Raw genomic sequence first — 21,055 nt, 5'->3', positions numbered from 1 at the left:
TGCTAATGGGTGTCAGGCCCTGGAGATGCTGGCAGGGGATGCTGCCTGCAGCCCTGCCTCCCACAGCTGGCCCCACTGTAGTGATCTGAGTACTGGCAAAAGAGCAGCATCCAAATGCTCTTCAGCATGGGATTCAACAGTGTGCATGCCCTTTGTCTGATACCCATGGAGAGAATGCCAGAGGTTGTGAGGGAATGCCCTGAGGGAGTCATGATATGTTCAGGTTTTCCAAGTGCTTTGGAAAAAGTAGTGGTGAGCTTTGCTTTTCAGCAGAAAACCCCAGAAGTCCTTTCCGGCATTACGCTTTCCTGCATCCTCCCCATGCGGTGTCAGAGCTGGTTTATGCAGCTATATTAACTTTCACTTCACCTTTCTGTGCTGCTTCCTTCCCCCGCACACTTTGTCCTAGGAAGAGCCCAGACTGCTCTGCCAGGGCTGCTTTCTCAGGAAGAGTTTGGATGTGCAGCACAGGGCGCTGTCAGGAGGAGCCTGTCTCCTTTCTTCCCAGCACGCAGTGATTCTCAGTGCTCTGGGCCAGCCGGAGGGCACCCCACAACCACGGCCGTGCTGGGGCTCACACAGCTGCTCCCCGCAGTGCTTCTGCCTGCCCAGCTCCTCTGGATGTGGCTGTGGGGCTGGTGGCCCCCACGGCTGCTCCAGGAGCCCCGTGCTCCCTGCTGCCTGGGAAGGCACAGGCTGGAGTGCGGCCGCGGGAGGATCCTGGCTTGCACTGGCAGCCAGCGAGGAGTGTCTGGCACTGGTGGCTGGAGGCAGGCTCTGCCTGTGAGCCAAGCCAGGCTGGCAGGCTCGGGAGCCAAAAGCAAAGTGACAGGCATGGCTTTGGATCCCTTTGTAGACTACTGCCTTGATGGTGAAGGCACTCATGACACGTCTGTCGTGGGGAGCACACGCTTGGGAGCAGCCACTGGTGCTTCTGTGAGGCCGTGGTGGTGAGGAACAGCCCTGGAGAAGCAAACACCCTCAGCAATGTGTAGGGGGGTGTGGATCCTCACAAGCTACAGGAGAGGAGCTGTGCTGGGATGCTGCTGCCTTCCTGGTGAGGGGGAAGGGGAGTCACAGCCACCCTGAAAGGAGAAGAGAGGTGCTGGTGCTGGGAAGGTGCAGCCCTACCTCCCTACCAGAGGAGCAGAGCAGGTACAGCAGATGAAATGACCTGCTGCTCTCTCCTTATTAAAAGAAAATACTGTTTGCTGGCAGCACTACAGATCTGACACCTTGATCCATTGAAATGTTCTCAAAATATAAATCAGGAGGAAGCGATCAAAGCCCCCTGTTCAGGGAGAGTTTCTCCTCCTGCTGCTGCCCTCTCCCTGGAGAGCCCTGGTACCCCATGGCAGGTGGGCATGCATGGGGGCTCCCACCACAGCACCAGTTTGTGGGGAGGTTTGACTGGCTGATGCATCACTGAGCCCATCCCTTCTGGCTCAGCCCCAGCAGTTCTGGAAGGAGAAACTGATTGTGATTTAAAGGTGTCGGAATCAGGAAATCCATCATGTGCCTCGCTAATCTGCTGCTGTGATTGATTTCCCTCACCATTAACTGCCCGTTACAGATGCACACCTCATTTCCAGCCTGGGCATGGCAGCATGGCACAGCAATGCATGGAGGAGTGTGCAGGGGCTGGGTGGCCCTGGGCCAGTACAGGCTGAAGGCACAGATGCCCACTGCCAGCACCCAGAGGCCCCCCCAGAGGAACAGGGGGGACAGCCATCCCCACGATGGATCCCCCAGAGCAGCTGGGGTTGGGATCCCTGCCCAAGGGCTTGGGGACATTGCAAAGGGGGTGGGATGAGGGATGGCAACCTGCCCTGGCATCCCCAGGACCAGATCACAGCGCAGTACATCATGTACTCGTCCCCTTCCCATGCAGAAGGATCTTCCAGCAAAGGAGTGGGAAGAGTCTCGCTTTGCTCTGAGCTAAATTGTGCAGTAAATTAAGCCTGATCTGCATGAAATTTCCTCTGCATGTATGTTCCAGGGTGAGCCTGGAAACGGGTTTTATCCAAATTCTCCTGCCTTTTGTCTTTAATTTAAAAAGTTAGAATCTCCTGTAATTGCCTCTGTGCTTGTGGAGAATTGGGTAATACTAAGAAAGCCTCTGGTGGCTAATTGAATGCCTTATAAATGTTCTGACTGTAAGCAAAGTTCTCTGTCTTACATTATAAAGATATTTAGGTCCCATTCTGTAGTAGGGTGATAATTTTATGAGGGATTTTCATATCTTTTGGATGCAATATGGGACGGATCATTACCTTTTTTTACACTTAATTGCTTTTATCATTCAGAAATATTCAGTGCTTAATGATAATAAAGAGCCTCTCCTAAGGAGGCCAAACACCAACTGTGTGCACAACTCCTCAGTGTGGCATTTCATGTGTCACCCACCCCCAGGGAGAGAGGGCTGCTCACCCCAAACCCCCTAGGAGGGAAGAGCAAGGCCAGAGCCCTGTAAACCAGGAATTGTCTTGTTTTCCATGCATCCACGTGCCCTGCCTTTCTGGTACCCTACCCACGGCAGGCAGAGCATGGAGGATGCTCCTGTAGCAGGTGGGGATGAGGAGGCTGAGCTCCCTGGTGCAGGCTCCAGGCTCAAAGAGGCACTGGGAACAGGCCATGCTTCTCTGGAATCAGCTTGGCTGAGGGAAATTTGCTGCTCTTCAGGCAGCAGGGCTGCCTGCTGGGCCAGGCTGGCACCTCTCTGCCAGCTTTGCTCCTCAGAGGCAGGGTTACAAAACCCGGTCCAGATGTTTGCTTGCTGTGTTGCCTGTGGCTTTTCCAGGAATGCATTTTTCAATGGCCTTCACAGCTCTTAATTAAAAGAGCACTCACATCATTTATTAATTACTTATTAACCCTTTATAGCTGCTACAAGCCCATCACAGACGTCTGTGGTGTCCCACTGATGCTCATAATGGCTGCTCATCAGCAGCCATTGTAATTGATGGATTTAAGCAATCTGCTGACCTGTTGGGCCCGGCAACAATTGATTAACTATTCATTAAAACATCTAGAAATTATTTATGAACCTTTTATAAACTATTTATAAGTGAGCAGGGGTAGATTTATTCATTACTCTGTATGGGCTTGCAGCGAAGGGGTGGAAGGAGCTCCAAGCTGAGATTCCAGCAGCCCAGCTCCGGGCAGCAGGAAGCATGCCCAATGGCACAGGAAAACCTTTGTCACTCCACACATTCCTCCAAATTACACTGGCTTCCTGCGGGCCCTGTGGGGGGTCAGGTTCCCTGATAGATGTGGGTCGTTCTCCCAAGGATCAGAAATAACACAGAATGGAGAATTTTCTGCTTTTCTGCAGAGTCAGGTAGTTTAGCTAAGTAGGGGCTGGCGAGAATCCAGTAGCAGCTTTTTAATACACTGTTGGGCTAAACTTAGAGGAGAGGATGAGCAGGCTTGTGTGATGCTTTGCTTCTAGTGGCATAGGATTAAATTACCATCCCATTTTACTTCATATTAGTATGCAGGGATAGAAGGAGAGAAAGGCAGCAGCTGCCAGCAAAACCCTGTTGGCTGCTGGGTGCTCTCAGGCAATGAGCTGGTTCCTGGGTAAATTGGGGATGCAGTTTAAGAGTCAGGTTCAGAGCCCACAGCTGATTGTTTCATTTTCGGGGCTTTTTTCCAGCTTGATAATGAAAAAAACAAAAATCTGTTTTGGTGCAGTAGAGGAAGGGAAGGTGGAGTGGCCTTGCTCAGCTTAGACTTCATGAATCATTCCCATGTTCCTGATCTGTAGTGTTTGTACCAAAAATGGAAACTTTTCCAGTGACTGCCCAAAATGAGTAATGCTGTTCCTTGCTGCAGGATCCCAAAACACTCACTGCTGCTGGGGGTTATCTCCAGCCCACAGAAACGTGCATGGCTTGACACTGAGGAGCCTCTCTGTCTCTGGAGCTCACCATCACCAAAGAGAAGCTGCAGGTATCAGCTCTGCATGTGCTGACACAAGAAATGACACCTGACATGGGCTGTCACCATCTAGGACCCCTTCCAACAGGCCATCCAGGACCCTGCCTGCAGCAGATGCTGTTCAGCAGCACACAGGGATAAGTGATGGCTTCCCAGGAGCTGGGGTTTGGTGTGGCAGGTCTGTCAGATGGCAGGGAGGGGACAGATGTGCCCCGTGTTTCTTGTACAAGGTTCCTTCTCTCCTTCCTGCTTCTCTGCATTGTTCTCCTGCTGGTGATGCTCAGCTGGCTGCTGCAGTGAAGGAGCTGCAGGGCTGGCTTGCTGCTCAGCCCAGGAGGGGAATCCCAGCACTAACAGCAATCTGAAGGGGCAGATTTGTGTGGTGATGAATGGTTAGCTGTGTTTCAAGACCTTGTTTGGATTTACAGAAGGGGTGTGTTTACACACGTGTAATTCATTCAGCAGAAAGCTGTATATAGTTGTTATTATTTAAGCATAAACTGGAGTAATTCAGCATTGCACTGTGTGTGTCCTAATCAGTTTAAAGCTGAGCTGAGATCAAATTAGTGCAAGCCTGAACCTGGCTGTGCTCTCCCCATCCTGCCATAGCCCAGGCCCCAAGGCTTACAGGGTGTCCTGCAGGGCACAGCTCACACAAACATCATGCAGAATTTTACTTGTGTTCCACCTCAGAGGAGAGAAAAGCCAGCTCTCTGCAGTCTCTCCTACAAGTGTACTTGAGCTGTTTTGGAGTGCAGCACGAAGAAATCAGCTTTCTTTGGGAAGAGAATGCAAAGATGTGCCCAAAGAGCCATAGGTGGCTCAGTATTCTTGTAGGAACACTCAAACCAGTGTGCTCCTCATTGCCCCAGGACCAGGGAGGTTTGGAGGGTCAGAGGACCCCCCCACCCCAGCCACAGGGCAGGGCTGAGCACTGGAGAGGGGTTGTACCCCCCAGCTCACACTGCAAGCTGGAGCTGCCCTCACTTCTGTTGGGCAGGCAAGTCCAGGAGGTGGAAAGCATGTCCTGCCTGGGCCAGCTCACCTGGCAGGACATCACTCTGTGCCTCTGGCAGGACACCAGGGTTTGGTGGTGTGCTTAGAAACCCCCATGTGACACTACAGGCAAGGGGGACAGCCACCAGCTCCAGCCCATCCTACAGGAGCAGGGTGATATCTGTGACACACAACGGGACCAGCAAGAGGTGTTTGGAAGGAAGGGATTCAGGGGGCTCTGTGGGACACAGCACAAGGTGAAGCAGGGTCCCACCACCCCTGAAGCAGTGCCCTGGTGCTGGGCTTTGCTTGGCTCCATCCCGAAAGCAGAGCTTCCCCTGGCAGAGCATCCAGGCCCAGCCATGCTGAGGAGCCCCACAACGGGAACACTGTCACCCCCAGACTGGGGCACCCTCAGACAACCCAGGAGCACACATCCAGCTTGCATTCTCCACTCACTTGGTTCAGCAAAGCTGAAATAACAGAAATCACATTGAAATCTGTCCTTGGGGGGATAGAGATGCTCCAAGCCTGGAGAGAGCAGAAAGCTGCTGGTGCTTGTCCTGGAAGAGGAGGGTTCATGTTGCAAAGCTGTTCCCAGCTGCTCAGCCCTGGTCCTCAGCGCTGTTTCCGAGGTGGGAACACCTGGTCATGAGTTTTGTGGTGAGCTGAGTCTTTGGCCAGTGCCTGCACCCTGCCTCAGCCAGCTGCACCCAGCCCAGAGGGGCCAGCCAGGCACTGGGGGAGGACCAGGGGTGAAGGATTCCCCTCTCAACTGCACAATTCCTGCTGCACCCCACAGACCACGGAAATTCATGATTTTCTGTCCCTTATTTGGCCTCTGTGCTCATTCCCAACCCCTCTGGGCTTGCAGAGGACCTAGGGATGCCCCTGCAGGGAGGAGCTGAGCCTGCTGGTGGCTACAAGGTGCAGGCATTACGTGGCACTGTGGCAGACATTGGCTACCTAATTAAGATCAATTAACCACCCAGAGTGGGGCTGTCCTTACTTGGGGCAAATCTATAGATACAGGGAAGAGCTGTAATGCACGGGGACACAGCAGACGAGTCCCCCTGGAGGAGTGGTGGAGGATCCCCCGGGTCTCACATGCTTCCAGGGGGACCTGGGCTTCCAGGAATCCTGATGAGAAATGGTTGGTGCCTAAAGAGGCCACGGGGGATCCCATGGGAGAGTGCTGTGGTCCCAGCCAGAGGGTGGGAAAGGCTGAGGCTGAGCAAAGGTGGGAGAGGGAAAATGGTGGTGCAAAAATCAGTGCAAGTTGTTGGCATGGTGCTTAGGGAGGGCTTCCAGAAGCACTTTTAGAATGCAAATTAAAACAGCAGCTGATTGCAGCTGCACTCACTGTGCCTCTGCAGCCAGGTGGGTTTTTTGCCAGCCCAGCAGTGGCCCTGGCTGCCACAGCCCCCCGTCTCCACCAGCCTCCCCAAATCTCACCACTTCCTTAGCTGGGATTCAGCACGGCCTGTTTTGTACACGAGGGATGCTCTGCAAACACCAGTTTTCTTTGTGTGAGAAACACCTGCCATTTACTACATTTCATGTTCTCTCTGGAAAACTGGGAAATGTCTGCTCCACTCCACATTTTATCCCCCTTTCCCAGGCAAGAGATTCCCTCCCATTGAGGGAGAATATGTGTGATGACTTTGTGGCCATTAGTGGATAGAAAGGCGTTTTATTGCTCTTCCCTTTGTTTGGCATCAGTTGGGAGTGAGGTTTGAATCCTCTTCCCCTGGATCTATGTTTTCTAGCAAATCACATTCATTGTTCCTGAAAAGTCCAAGCCATCTGCTACTTCAAGTGCAATCTAAAGTTGTCAGCAGAGGGGAGGGAAGGAGGAGGGTAAAATGACCCCAGAGAGAAAGGAAATATTTCTGAGGCTGAACAAAGCATCCCAGGATTGTTCCTAGCCACTCTGTGGTTGTTTTATTTTGCTCAAAAACCCAAGTGAAAATAACAGAAATAATTTATATTGGATTTTCAGCCTGTCTGCCAGACCAAAACTAACTTGTCATTCTGACACCCCTAACCTCTGCCAAGGAGGAGAGATGCTCTCTGTCCTGGGGACACCCCAAATCCCACCTGTGATGCACACTCACAGCCCCATGGCTGTGACCTGGAGCTGGGGGATGCCCTCACTGACATGGGCTGGGTGGATGTTCCCAGGTGCCAGGATGAGGCTGGGCATTAACCATGGCCTGATTGCTTGGGTGGGATCAGCAGCAAGAGAGCTTCTCATGCACGCTTTGATTTAAAATGTTGGGAAAGAGAATGAAAAATTAGTCCTTTCTGAGCACGTTTAGAAAGGAATGACTTCAAAAATTAACAATTCAGGGCAAGTCTCATTTTTTAAAAGTTGCTTCTAAATTAGCCATTTTGGGTCAGTCTCCATCTCTCATCGTCTGAATATCCCTTGTCCCTCCCATTTCGTGGAGGGGACGAAAACAGTTAGCAGCTCCTCTCTCTTAAACAGCATCTTTCAGCAGCTGGCTAAGCTGCAAAATGGATTAGCTTTGCCTTACAGCCCTGTACACAGCAATTTCAGGCTTGCACAGGAGTTGCACAGCCTTTCCAAGCAAAACATTCCCCGTGAAGCCCCTTCTGGGGATGCCAGGAGATGGAAATGAGCCTCTGGGGAGCAGGGATGGAGAATGCCAGGAGGTGGGAGATCTGCTCCCACATCCAAAGCCAGCACTGAATGTGGGCAGGGCACTTGTTCCTGTCATCAGGAACGAGGAGGGAAGGAGTCAGCCCCAAGCCTGGCGGGGACCCTGGTGCTGGGAGCCTGAATCTCGGGCTGAGGAGATGGGCAGAGTCCTTGGGGGAGCATGTCCTCCACCCCCAGGCAGCTGCAGCTGTGGGGACAGGGCTGTTGGAGGGGCTGGGGGCAGGTCCTGGCCAGCTGGCCCGTGGGACAGCAGTGACACTCTCACAGGGGTGGTTTCAGCCCTAGCAGTGGGTGAGGGCAGGGCAAGGGCTGCTGTGTCTGAGCACTTCATCCTGCTTTTTCCCTTGTGCAAGCACCAGCTTTTGTGCTTGCCAGCCTCCCCTTCTGCAGGGGACCTCACCCAGCCACCTCCTTCTGGCAGGAGCTAAATTGCTCTTTTTATGGCAGGAATTAACTCCGGCTCTGGCTGTACCATCCCACACACAGCGTGGCTGCAGTGGGAGCCCTGGGGCTGTGCCGGCCAGGAGAAAGCTTGGAGAGACTGGGAGGCAGCCTGTGGCCCCCAGGGCCAGCCAGGGAGCCCGTGTGTGAGCAGCAGAGATAACCTCAGCCGCGGGGCCTCGATGCCAGTGCACATGGCAGGCAGAGATTTCATGGCCAAAGCACATTCATCACGCGCCCTCTCCCCACCTCCCCTCCTCCCTCCCTCCACAGAGAGACCCGAATAGCAAGAGCCTGCTTTTGAGGTTGGAAGTCAGGTTTAGAATTTTAATGATATCCTGTATCCCACAGCCTTTTATTTGGGGAGAAACCGCTGTAAATGACCCATTTTTCTTCATATAATGATAATCATTACCAAGAGGAAAATGAGCACTGAAGCCGGGCACAAATGCAGTCACATACTAGATGGGGTGGCTGATTCTGACTGGCAAAATGCTACATGGAGAAATATACCTTTTATACTTAGGAGGAACATAAAGATGTCTTTAAGCATGCATGTAAATTTGTAACAAATAAGTCACTGTGGCTTGAAACGGGAAGCTGGAGAGAGCAGCCGTAAATATGTGATCTCTTTGGCAGAAAGCTCCAGCACAGCAAACTGTCACATCCCCCTGTCACATCCCCCTGTCACATCATGCTGGGGGACAGGAGCTGCCCTGCTCTCGGGTGGGGAGCCCATGTCCCAGGTTCCCTGCTGCCTCCACGCTGAGCTCCCTCCTCAGCAGGGCCTGGCCATGAGGAGTCTGGGAGCTTCCCACACCTCGGGCATGGCCCCTGCTCCTGGTTTGTTTGAAGGGGGAAAGAATTTCATTAGCAAGGAAAGCCTGAAAAGCCAACTTAGTGCAAACAAAAGCCTTAGTCCCAAGAAGCAGCACTCACCTCTGGGTGCTGTCTGACCCATGGCTCAGCCCTGGCTGGTCTGGGCTGCTCTGGCGGAATCATCCCCACCTGGCTGGGGATGGATGTAAAGGAGAGGGAATCTGGAATACACAAGTTATTACTTCAAATCCCCCAGGTCATGCTTGTCTCAGCCACCCCAGCCCCTTCCTGCTGCCTGGCACATGTGCCAGGGGCTGTGGCAGCTCCCGGCACCACTCCTGCCTGGCTCCCAGCTATGAACAGGGCGGGCTGTGGTGACTTTCCTTTGAGGTGACACTCAAGGCACCTCATTTAATTCCCAGACTTCAGCCTAGAAGTCACCAGCTGCCTCTGACCATGGAGTCCAAGCACCTAAAAGTTCAATTAGGTGTGAACCAAGGAAAACCCATAAACATATAATTGATTGGGAGAGTGAGTCCTGACCCCAGGTAATTGCTCTCTTCTGGAGTAGCCTGCAGCAGCCCCTTGGCCTGGCTCATATGCCAAGGAGGGAACTGGTTAGGTTTGTGAGTGATATAAGGAGCCTGGTCTCTGGGTGCTGGAATTGAATTAGGCATCAACAAGACAGATTTTATTAGATTTATTAGATGGCTGGTAGAGAGAAGGCTAGAAACCAGAGGAAGAGAAGTGTCTTCCTGGCGACCTCAGGGCTGCCATTATTTTTCTTGCACTGTGTCAGACGGGTGCAGTGTCATCGCCCAGGTGAGCTTTCCACTCAGCAAAATGGCATGATGTTAATGGTGGAGCTTTTACTGGGATACACCCTGCTTCTGCTCAAGAGTCACTGCCCTGGGGAGCAGAAGAAGCTGAGATGCCTCCTCATCTCCTGGGCAGCTGGCTCAGCTGTCAGTATGACAGGCTGAGCACAGCATGCCTGCTCCCAGGGCAGATGGCTGCCTTAAACCTGGGGAGCAGCAGAGTGCCACATGTCACCAGAGGACGAGACCTGTTGTCACAGGAGAGGCTCTGCCTCAGGAGGGTCTCTGAGGGGCAGACTGGGAAATAAACCCTGTGGGAACCAGGCAGGCATCACCAGCAGTTCCACCTCAGGGTGGCCTGGGAGAACAGAGAGCAGCAAAATCACCCCAGGGATTATCTGGCTGCCCCATATCTGCTGCTCATGGCAGTGCTGAGTCCCTCGCAGTGACATGTCCCACAGCCCAGGTGTGTGGCTGGCCAGAGGATGGCTGTGCCAGGCTCAGTGGGAGCCAGCAGACACAATCTCCTTTTATCACAGCCTCTGGGCTCTGCTTCTCCATTCCACCAGAACAGCCAACAGCTGCCTCCTGTTAATTAAGAGAAGAACAATCACTCTTAATCAAAGGCCAGACTGGTGGCAGCAACAGCAGCCTGCTGAGCTCATCCCACCTCCACTCACCCTGTGCTGGGGGCAGAGGGAATAACAGGGGCACAGTTGTTTCTGCGCCATCACTGCCTGGCAGCAGGGACAAGCTGGACGCCACTCCCAGCGAAGGCAGAGATGCCACTTGCTTTGTGTGGCAGCTGATTGGCCTCCAGAGGCACGTCCCCAGCTCTGTGGTGCTGAAGCCACCTCCCCTCCTCCAGCACCCAGGCCCTCTGCTCGCCTGGGGCCTCGAGGGAAGTAAGAGTTCTTGTGAGAGCAGCACACCACAGCCATTCTTGCTGCCTGCCACCCTAGCACAGGTGCTGGAGCAGCACCTCCCCACAGCTATTTGAGTGCAGAAAGTCCTCAGTGCCTTCACCATCAAGTAGGGCAGAGGTCTCCAGGATTGTGGTTTGGGAGTCAGAGCTCCTTGTCCTCCCAGCTCTCCCCTTTGCAGCTTGCCCTGCTTTCCTTGCATCAGGCACTTTCACCCACAGCCCTTCCTTGTGTGGGGGAGGGAGAGGGAGAGGACCCTCTCCTGCTGCCTCAAGTCTGACAGCCAGCCTGGCCCAGGCCAGAGGAACCAGCAGGTGACTCTGCTCAGGTCCCTACAGGAGCCTGCAAGCCAGCCCTGATCCTTCCAGCCCATAGTGCAGAGTCATTCCTCTCACACGGGCAGGAGGTGCCAGCAGATCTCAGCTGCATCTTCCCTGGTAGATCTCCAGAGTCCTGCCCCAGAGCTTCCAGCATCTCCTTCCCCACAAGGGTTTTTTTTAACACCAGGAAAGTCCCAGCACTCTCCTATTTATAGCTTCACACTCCCGTTTTCATTTTATTTTAATTAGCTGATTCCCTCTCCCACCTGCTCTCAGGCACCTAGTGGATTGGGTGAGGATGCTGGGAGCAGCACTCAGGCAAGTTCGTACTCTCTGCCAGCACCCAGGAGAGCGAGGACAAGGATGAGCAAGAGCAGGAAGCTTTCCATCCTCCATCTGTAGGGATTTCCAGCAGGCAGTGGGGGAAAGCATCTGTGTGAGGACTCTGCTCTGGCTCCATGATTTCCTTTCCCCCAGCACTGACAGTGTGAGGTTATTTGAGGACATGGTTGTGAGTCACACACAAAAGTACATCCTCAGGCTACTGAAATCGGATCCAAGTTTTGTGCTCCTGGTGTTTGCATTGATGCCTGCCGATGGCACAGGAAAAATCCAAGCTGTGGTCTTTGTGTGCAGGTGAAACTTGTTGACCACTTCTCTCTCCAGGAGGGCACCAGCAGAGGTCAGAGCTGGTGGTGTGCTGCTGGATTTTAGTGAGGTGATTTATTCAACTGCGAGTTGCAGGTGCACTCTCAGCCCTGCCGTGCCTGGGGCAGGAAGTACTTTTGTTCCCAGCCCAAGGATGGCACAGCTCCTTCAGAGGAAAGCCAAACAGTTTCCAAGGCAGGGACAGGATGATAAGGGTGTTGGTTGTAGCTGCAGACAGCTCCCTTTGGGGTGAGCTGGGAGCATGCTGGAGGAAACTCGTAAAATCCAACAGCATCTCCAAAAAAGGGGGAAGGGAAGCCTGGAAAACAAAAAAAAATCCAAACCAACAAACCAAAAAGAGAGCTTAGTTGGGTCAAATTCCCCCAGCAGGGGCAAGTCCTGCGTTGCAGGAGCACTGGCACTGGGAGGGCAGAGGTTCAGGGAAGATGCTGATGATTTGGCAGAGGAGCAGCCAGCCCACAACTCCCGAGGCAGCAGAGAGGGAAATGCCCCAGGACCAGTGGGCAAAGCTCCACTGAAGAGTGATAAAGAGTGCAAGGAGGCAGCAGCAGGGACAGGAGGGTGGGGATAGCTCTGTGAGCAGAACCTGCACTCCCCTGAACTCCATGTCATCTCTCACTGTGGCAAACATACATGCAGACAGATGTTAGCCAAATATGCCCTTTTTGGCAAGAAACCAATGAACCGTGGGGGATTTAGATGCTTTTATATCTGGGGTTTGGTTCAGATTAGATCAAAATCTTGAAAACGCACCCAACTTGGAAATGCCAAGAAATTCCTCTGCAGAAGCACTTTGCTGGGACCAATGGTAAATTGTTTTGGTAGAGTCAAAATGTAGTATCATAATTTCACAATTTATGTACAAGTCAAAATGAATCATTTACCTTTAACTATTTTTAAACACCAGAAACATCTAAAAAGGCACTTTTTTTTTTTGACATGTCTGTCAAACATCATCAAACTCAGTGTGGTTGTGAATGGGGAGATGTTCCCAGCAGCTGCAGCTGCCTGTGTCAGCAGGAGAGCCCTGACCAGGATGGGTGTGGGGGACAAAACTGAGAACAAAAAGGCCATCCATCCATCCATCCATCCATCCATCCATCCATCCATCCATCCATCCTGTGCTTTGGGCAAGCAGCATTTCCCCACCCCACCACATCACCAAAATTATGTGATTGACAGGGTATGATTGACAGGGTAGGTTTTTGTTGTTTTTTTTTTTTTCCTATTCAGGCAACAGTTCTGGTGCCTTCTGCTTGTGTTTGTTTTGGGGAAAGGGGCTGAAATGAACCCCAAAGGGGACTGAGGGGGTTTGCAGCAGGAGAGCACAGTTGATGCACTCACTGGTATAAGCAGGAGCTGGTTTTGTCTGACATTGTATTGTTTATTTTGAGCAGGTTCTAGGAACAGTTTGCAGCTCTTTCCCCATCTCTTGATGGGCCTACACAGTAAATTATCTGTAGTCATTAGCAAGTGGGCTGCTTCCTCCTTCAGGCACAATTAGTGGGCAGGGTCCGGAAAAATCTTCCTCAATCTCATTTCCTTCACAGGATGCACTGGAGAGCCTGGCGCTGGAGGCAGGGCACAGCGACCTTCCCTGTTCCTCAGTGTAGGAGCATCCTCCTTCCCTCCGATGGTCCCCAGGGACTGCCAGGGGTAGGCAAGGTGAAACCTCAGCCTTCAGGTCAGTGAGGCTGAACCAGCAGCAGGAACATCAGAGGCTCAGGGACAGCTGATTTAAAGTTTCTTCTTAGTCAGCGACGAGCTTGCCCTGCCTGTGAGCCCCATCCTTACGTGGTGCACAGTCACAGGTGATTCAGGGAGTCACAAATTGTGTAAGCAATGAAGAGCAGCCCCCTGTCCCGGCCCCTGCCATGAGCGGGGCACCTGGCTGTGGTTCAGCAGCTCCCTGGAGCACAGCCCGCTGCCAGGGAGTGATGCCATCGTTGGTGGCTGTGCCACAGCCCCCGAAGTCCCGAGCAGAGCTGGTTGTGCCCATCGCCTCCTCTGGGCCCGCGCTGCCAGGTGGGAGAAGGCCTTGGTGGAGCAGCAGCTCTCCAGAGGGCTGAAGGGCCAAGTGAGCGGGAGCTTTGGATTTACACTCGGGAAAACTGGAATAAATCAAAGCAATTAAAGTGCAAATGAAGCTTTAAGCAATGCAGCATCCTAATTACCTGGGAAGCGCGTTGTGTATACTTCTGTCTCACTCCCTTTTTTAAAATAGACAGGATCCAAATTACATAAATAATTTAAATTAATTTGCCAGGTAGAGCTGGGCTTTGGGAAGCGCCTGCTGGCATTAATGACGATGTTTTGCTGGTGGCTCCACGAGCCCCCAGGCTGTCTGCAGCTGCGGCTCCCCGGGCTGGGAGATGCGGTTTGGTGTGCGGATCCTGCATCCGCGGCTGCTGTGCCGGGAGGGGCTGCGCAGGGGCAGGAGAGAAGGGCTCCGTGATGGGCGGCCGGAAAGGGCAGAGCCAGCGGTAATTAATCACCGCAATTAGCCGCCGGCATCGCAGGCAAAAGCAGAGTTTGGTTTTCTTCCAGACTGCCTGGGCTGTTGGTGGAGCAAGGCTGTGAACACACGTCCTTGGGTGACCACGAGTGTTTATAGCGTCTGGGAGAGCCAGGAAAAAGAGGTGCAAAACCAAGAAGTAACTTCTCAGACAGAGCAGAGGCACCAGAGGAATAGGGCAGGGGCTGGCTGCACCAATGCTGCTCCTTTCCCTCAGTGCCAGATGAAATAAATGGGCAGGAGATCTTTCTCCTTTTTAATGCCTTTATTAAGAAGAATCAGCTCAGGTGGGGAGAAATCGACGGGTCGCACCCACGCCGCCGCTGCTCCCAGGCGTGGCACGGAGGAGGAGGATGACGCAGCTTTGTCCACTGGTCTGCAGACAGAGCTGGGGATTCCGTCCTCATGGGAGAGTAGCAGATTCCTGCTTTTTGTCTAACACCCCGGGGTGTCTCTTTAATCAGTATCTTTTCAGGTTAGGGTGAGAAGCAAAAAGGGTCCAAGCAGGTACGGGACTACGCTCCCATCCTTAGACGTCACTTAAGTCACTTGTTGGCTCGTAATTTTAGGGTTTTTTCTTGTAAAAACTGTAAAAATTCGGGGCGCAATGCATTTCTCATCTGCATACTGGCTCTGATGTCACTGCTATTCTCTTTACCTTGGAGGGTCTGTCTGTCACTGCTATTCTCTTTACCTTGGAGGGTCTTCTTGGCAAGCATCAGGGAAACAATAGTTAATCACCGGCCATTAACGGGTAATTGAGGAGCTTTTCTTTGGCAGCGAAACCAAAGAGGTCTGACTGGTCTGACTTGTTTTTAACTCTGAAACTCAAAAAAAAAAAATACAACTTTCTATTCATAACACCAGAGGAAGCAGGGCAGCGGTGAGAGTGCAAACCCTGCCCTCCAGCCGGCTTTGGACCCATCTGCAGGACCCCTGAGTCTCTCCAGGAAGTCAGCAGCCCCCTCCATTCCCACTGAAGCCTCTCCCATCCTGCAGGGAAGCTGGGAAAGGGCAGGCTGGGCTGGGAAATGGGGTGTCCCCAGGCACACCCCAGAGATGGAGAGGGGACGGGGTGCTGTTCCCCATTCCCATTCCCTGCTGCTGGCCTTCACTGGTGGGGCTGGATGCTGGCCTTGGGCTCTGCCTTGTCAGCTGGTGACACACTGAGTGTCACTGAGGTCATTTGCTCACTCCAGTGTAATGGAGCTGTTTGAGTAGGGCAGAAGTAGAGGAGAATAAGCAATTAGGGATAGAATTTTGTCCTGGTAAGGAGGCCTGTAGTTGCCAAAACTGAAGCATCGTTTCATCACCTGCTTGTGGGAGTCCTGGCATCAAGAGGGATGCCAAAGCTGTTAGATCCCTCCTCTAGGATGCTGGCAGCCTGGCTCACTGACATCTATGGCACTCCAAACTCATTGTGTTCAGGTGGGCTGCCTTTTATTTACAAGAATTCCTGCAGGAAGGAAGTTTTGTGACTACTTTTCTAAGCAAATATTTGCCTCAGATGTGCTCTTGTGGCTGTCTGGCATGGTTATTGTCTTGTTTACTCAGCACAGTTCTCAGGCAGTTTCTGAATGTACTGTCCGATGCAGCCATTTAAAAGTTCCCAAGTAATGTTTTTTTAAAACGACCTGCTTTTCTCCAGTAGTCTTCCCAGGAGAGTTTTATGTGCCCCCTCCCTGACAGGCTGGTCAGGCGTCACTCACATGGGCAAGCTCTGCTCCATGGATCTGCAAAGGACTCCGTATTTCCACACAGCACCAGGGCTGCGAGGGGTGGGGAAACACCAGCTCTTGGAAAATCAGAAGAGCTCACACTGCAGCAAGTGCTTGGAAACAATTTGGAAAAGGCAGGAGAGGTGCTCACCCTGGGCAGTGCGTGATTTGACCGGGGAGGAAGCAGCCCCCGAGCCCTGTGACTCAGTCCCTTCCTCCCCTCGGAAAGGTCACCACCACAAATGTTTGTCAAACCCAGCCCGGGCTGCCCTGAGCCCTTCAGGAGCAGACACGGGGGAAGCATCTGCCATTTGAGCCTGTTTTTTTATTTGCTGAAAACGATCTGCTCAGCAGCGGTGGTTAAAGACCTGTTGGCCACTGCTGTAAATGCTGTGAATTAACACCTTTCGGTGCCCTGGGTGTTTACCAGGAGGCAGGAAAAGGCATTCTGTCCGTTTTCATGTAGGCATAAGGAGAGAGCTGTGCCTTCCCCCAGCTCCCCAGACACAGGGCACAGGGGCAAGATTTACAAGCAAGCTGCTTCTGAACCTTACCGTGCTGTGATGCAACCCAGTGCCCTTTAAATAACTGCTGTCTTTTGAAGGCATAAATACTTACAGGGTGAGAGAAAAAAAAAGCCACCATTCCCTCCTGAAAGACCTAATTTATCGGGAATTATCTATCCTTGGCTATAAATCCTCTGTAAAACTTGGCATGAGTTTTGAGGCAGTTACAGCAGTGACCGTATATTTTTATCCGAAACCTCGAGAAAGAACAAATTGAAGCCCCAAACAGCAGCTCTGAGTTGTTGCAGAGCCACACTGATGAGTGGGGCTGCAGGGACTGCCTTGCCTGGGAAGCGCCAAGCAGCATTTCTCATTAATTCCCACATCCTTTTGGTTTATTTCTGAGCAATTCCTGCTTGAGAAATTATTTTAACATGCCAGTTTTCCTTGCTGGCAGCAGACTCTGAAGAGCATCCCGAGGGTCCTGGCTGGAGCAGCAGCCTTAAGTCCCTTGCTAACGTTTGTTGAGCACCACATCCTTTGTAAACCAGGGCACAGGTACACGCATCCCTGCTGTCCACCTACTCAGGCACAAGGCAGGGCTGGCTCTGACTCATCTGGCTTCCCACTTTCTCTTCTTTGTTCTTCTTGTCTCCCTGAAGCGGGAGAGAATCCAGCTTTTATTTAAATGAGGCCCTATAAACATAAGCAGCAGCAAAGTAGGGCAGGTTTTTAATGGCTTACACCTCCTTGGGCTTGGCTTCTTCCCTTCAGCCTCTGTAGCTGTGATCGTGGTCTGTCTCCACGTGAGCAGCTCAATGACATTTTTGCATGCACTGGGACCTACCTGTTCATTTCTGGGAGTGCATTCCCTGCACAGAAAACATTAACAAATTAATGGGGCAAGGACAGCATGACGAGGAGGAGCTCTGTCCACAAGCAGCTGAACCAGTCCAGAAAGCTGCTGGGACATCACGACACCCTGGGGACAGCTTTGCCCTGTCCCCCATGTGCCAGCCCTGACCTCACCTGTTGAGGAGGGATGTGCCCCCCACCCTGAGAGCTGCTCAGTAACTGGTAGAATCCCAGTAGTTAAGCAGAACTGTCTAGGCTGGGACCTCTGCAGTATTTTGTGGGTCTGTGTCCCTGCTGGAGCAGGGACACCTGGAGCTGGGAATGCTGTGAACCTGTGTGTCCCCACCAGGTTTGTGGTTTTGTGTCGGTGCTGCTGGAACAGCAGAAGCGCAGAGGGTTGTGAAGTGAGCTGAGTTCTGGACAGGCAGGGCCCGTGGAAGGGCAGAGGGCTGCGTTTCCCTGCAGGACAGCCCGTTGCTGTGTTTGTGCTCAGTGGAAAGCTGTCCTGCACCCTCACACACAGGCCCAGTGTGTGGTGGGTGCCCCAGTGGTGGGATGGTGCACATTACCCGGGTGGGAGCCCGGTTCACTCCGTGGTGTGCTGGAGCTGTGGGGGTTGTCACTGCCACCATTCCACGGTCAGCTCACAGAGGGACCCTAACGCTTGCTCTTTGCTATCTTTTGCAGGAATGGAGGGATGCGGGTACAGCTGGGAGCAGCAGGACACCAGCACAGCCCTGTGGGGATAGGTGTGAAAGTGATTCCCTGTGAGGACACAGCAGGAGTCCCCCAGACCCCAGAGGAACGTGGGATCTCACTGGGAACAGGGAGAGCTCCCCTTCTGCCCAGTCGCTTGCCGTGTTTCCAGGGATCTATACCAGGATTTGGGCTTGGAGCCTGGAGGCGTCTTAGTGCCATAGGATTGCTGGAGAGCCTGACAGCGATGGGGGACCCAGCACCGAGGAGGGACATTCCTCCGGAAGGCCCTGCACACCCGTGAGCCCTGGCTGCTGGTGGTGGAGGGTGCCTGGGGCTGGGCTGCTCAGCCAGCCCTGGGCTGGGGGCAGAGCCGCGGTGCCTGCAGGGCACAGCCCCTGAGGGGCGAAGGGCCGGCGTGGGGTCTGCAGGGGCAGCCCCAAGCCCTGGGACAGTGGGGCTGCCAGCCGAGCCACTGCTCCTCCAGGCACCCCTTCCTGGGGTGGCAGCGGGGGACAGAGCGGCGCTCGGTGCCTGGGCCGGGCGCGGATGTGCCCCCACGCAGCGCCGGCGGGACCGCTCCCCTAGTGCCGGCGCCGAGGGACGCAGGGCCGCCCGCCTCACCATGGTGCTGCCGCCGCCCGACAAGCGCCACGTCTGCCTGACCACCATCGTCATCATGACCAGCATGGCCTTCATGGACGCCTACCTGGTGGAGCAGAACCAGGGGCCCCGCAAGATCGGCGTCTGCATCATCGTGCTGGTGGGGGACATCTGCTTCCTCATCGTGCTGCGCTACGTGGCCGTGTGGGTGGGCGCCGAGGTGAAGACGGCCAAGCGGGGCTACGCCATGATCCTGTGGTTCCTCTACATCTTCGTGCTGGAGATCAAGCTGTATTTCATCTTTCAGAATTACAAAGCAGACAAGAAGAACCTGGAGACGGTGGCCAGGAAAGCTCTGACCCTTCTGCTCTCCATCTGTGTGCCGGGGCTCTACCTGGTGCTGGTGGCCTTGGACAGCATGGAGTACATACGGACCTTTCGGAAGAAAGAGGACTTGCGGGGACGCCTCTTCTGGGTGGCCCTCGACCTGCTGGATATCTTGGACATCCAGGCCAACCTGTGGGAGCCACACAGGACCGGCCTGCCCATCTGGGCAGAGGGGCTCATGTTCTTCTACTGCTACATACTCCTCCTAATCCTGCCTTGCGTGTCCCTCAGTGAGATCAGTATGCAAGGGGAGCACATTGCCCCGCAAAAAATGATGCTCTATCCCGTCCTCAGCCTGGTCACCATCAACATCGTCACCATCTTCATCCGGGCCATCAACATGATCTTGTTCCAGGATAGCAGGGTCTCCACCATCTTTATCGGCAAGAACATCATCGCGATCGCCACCAAGGCGTGCACCTTCCTGGAGTACAAGCGGCAGGTGAAGGAGTTCCCGCAGAACGCCATCGCCCTGGAGCTCCAGCAGAACTCCCTCTCGCACAACCAGACCATCCACAGCGCACAGGGCATCCCCCACGAGCCGTCGCCCACCAGTGAGATCCTGGACACATGAGGGGACCCCAGCCCAGCGTCGGTTCAGATGGCCCCGTGCTGAGTGGAGGAGGGATGATGCTGCTTTCCTGCTGCCCGGTGCAAGCACGACAGACAAATCCCGGCAGTGAGGGCTCTTCTAGGCACAAAAACACCAACAGCGTTCTAATTGAGCTATGGAGTGTCCTCTAGACGTCTTCATCTCAGGTACAACCCTAGGAGTCCTCCAGACAAACCAAATGGACTTGCAAAGGACCTGAACCAGCTGACCCTCTCTCCCCCTCCTGCCACCATCTCCCCTCCCGAGCAAAGACTGCTAAGGTTGCAATGTCCCTTTTTACTCCCTGAGCACCTCACCTTTACTCCAAGCCTGGATCGAAGATTTTGTTACTGGAGACCTTTATACGGAGTGGGGACAAGGGCAAAGGGGTGCGGATTGGGGGGAGGGCGGGGCGTTTGAAGCAGTAAACCCTGTGATCGTAGATGTCTCTTATCTCCAATGGTTGTGTTTACAGTTTCCTATTTATATCGGCTCCGGGGGCTCTCGGGCTGCCCTGTGGGCCAGTGTCCTCGAGGTGGGCGAGAGCAGGGAGCCCTGCAGTGGGGAGGGGGCGGGGCTGGCGTGGCTGCCCTGGCCCGGGTGAGGAGGTCTGAGCCTCCACCAGCGCCCCGCACCAACTCTGCCGGGAGCAATATCTATGAGCTAGAGCTAATCTGATGCTGGTGTTTTATGTATTTCATTCACTCCAAACGACTCAGCACAATATTTCTATTTTTAGAAGGGTCCCTCTTTCTCTCTCTCCCTGCCATCGAGAGCCTCCCTGCCTGCAGCAGCCAAGCAGCCTCCCCAGCCCCTGGCACTGCTGCTGGCAGGCAGGGGCACCCAGGAGGGATTAGGAGCAAGGATGGCGAGGATGCATTTCACTCTGGCATCAAGCATTTATAAAGAGGGCTGCTTTCCACAGCTACTATATTTTTAAAATAAATATTAAAAAAGGAAAAAAAAAAAAAAACGAAACAAAAAAACCCACCAAACCCCCAAAAAAGAGCCGGGACGAATGTGCTGCCCCAGGCAGGTGGCTGGGCCTGGGGAGGAGCTGGGCTGGGGTCTCCTCTGCAGGTGTGGGTGGTGCTGAGGGGCTCAGCCATGCGCAGCAGGGTGGGAGGTGAGGGCCAGCCGGACAATAAAAGCCCCATGAGAGCAATGGCTTCTGGTGGTCTCTTTTCTGCCAGCGTGGGGAGGGTGGGGCTCAGCTCTCATACAGCCCAAATCGCTTGTCTCTGCTTCTGTCCTCCCCTGGACTCCCAAGTGCCATCCCTGGGTTCTGTGCCCTGCATTCACTGAGCAGCTGGCCCAGAAAGGAAAGAAATAATTTCTCCTGCTGCAATGCTGCCCCAGGGCTGGGTGCGTCTCAGCTGCCTGACCCTGGGGGAGGCACAAGGACACAAGCAGAAAACCTGCATCTCAGACATGCTGAAATGGGATATTTTTTTCTTTTTCTAAACAAAATGTCGCATTTTAAGGAGATGGAATAAAATGCCTGGTGCTGTTTACATTTCTCTTCCACATTTTCCCCTGGCTCTGCTTACCGAATTTGACCTAAATCCA

At 53.5% G+C, this 21,055-nt stretch overlaps 1 protein-coding gene across 1 annotated transcript in view; it reads left to right on the top strand.

Annotated features, from left to right (window-relative positions):
• TMEM121 (transmembrane protein 121) overlaps positions 1 to 20,651 on the top strand; it is a 34,802-nt gene extending 14,151 nt beyond the window's left edge. The window contains exon 2 of the mRNA XM_064427453.1: positions 17,896 to 20,651. Within this exon, the coding sequence (XP_064283523.1) occupies positions 18,530 to 19,468 (939 nt within the window). The 5' untranslated portion in view covers positions 17,896 to 18,529 and the 3' untranslated portion in view covers positions 19,469 to 20,651. The remainder of the gene's footprint in view (positions 1 to 17,895) is intronic.
• The last annotated feature ends 404 nt before the right edge of the window (positions 20,652 to 21,055 follow it).

This window comes from Passer domesticus, chromosome 7 (assembly GCF_036417665.1).
Source record: "Passer domesticus isolate bPasDom1 chromosome 7, bPasDom1.hap1, whole genome shotgun sequence".
In the NCBI taxonomy this organism is placed as follows: domain Eukaryota; kingdom Metazoa; phylum Chordata; class Aves; order Passeriformes; family Passeridae; genus Passer; species Passer domesticus.
This window is presented reverse-complemented; position numbering and strand designations above follow the sequence as displayed.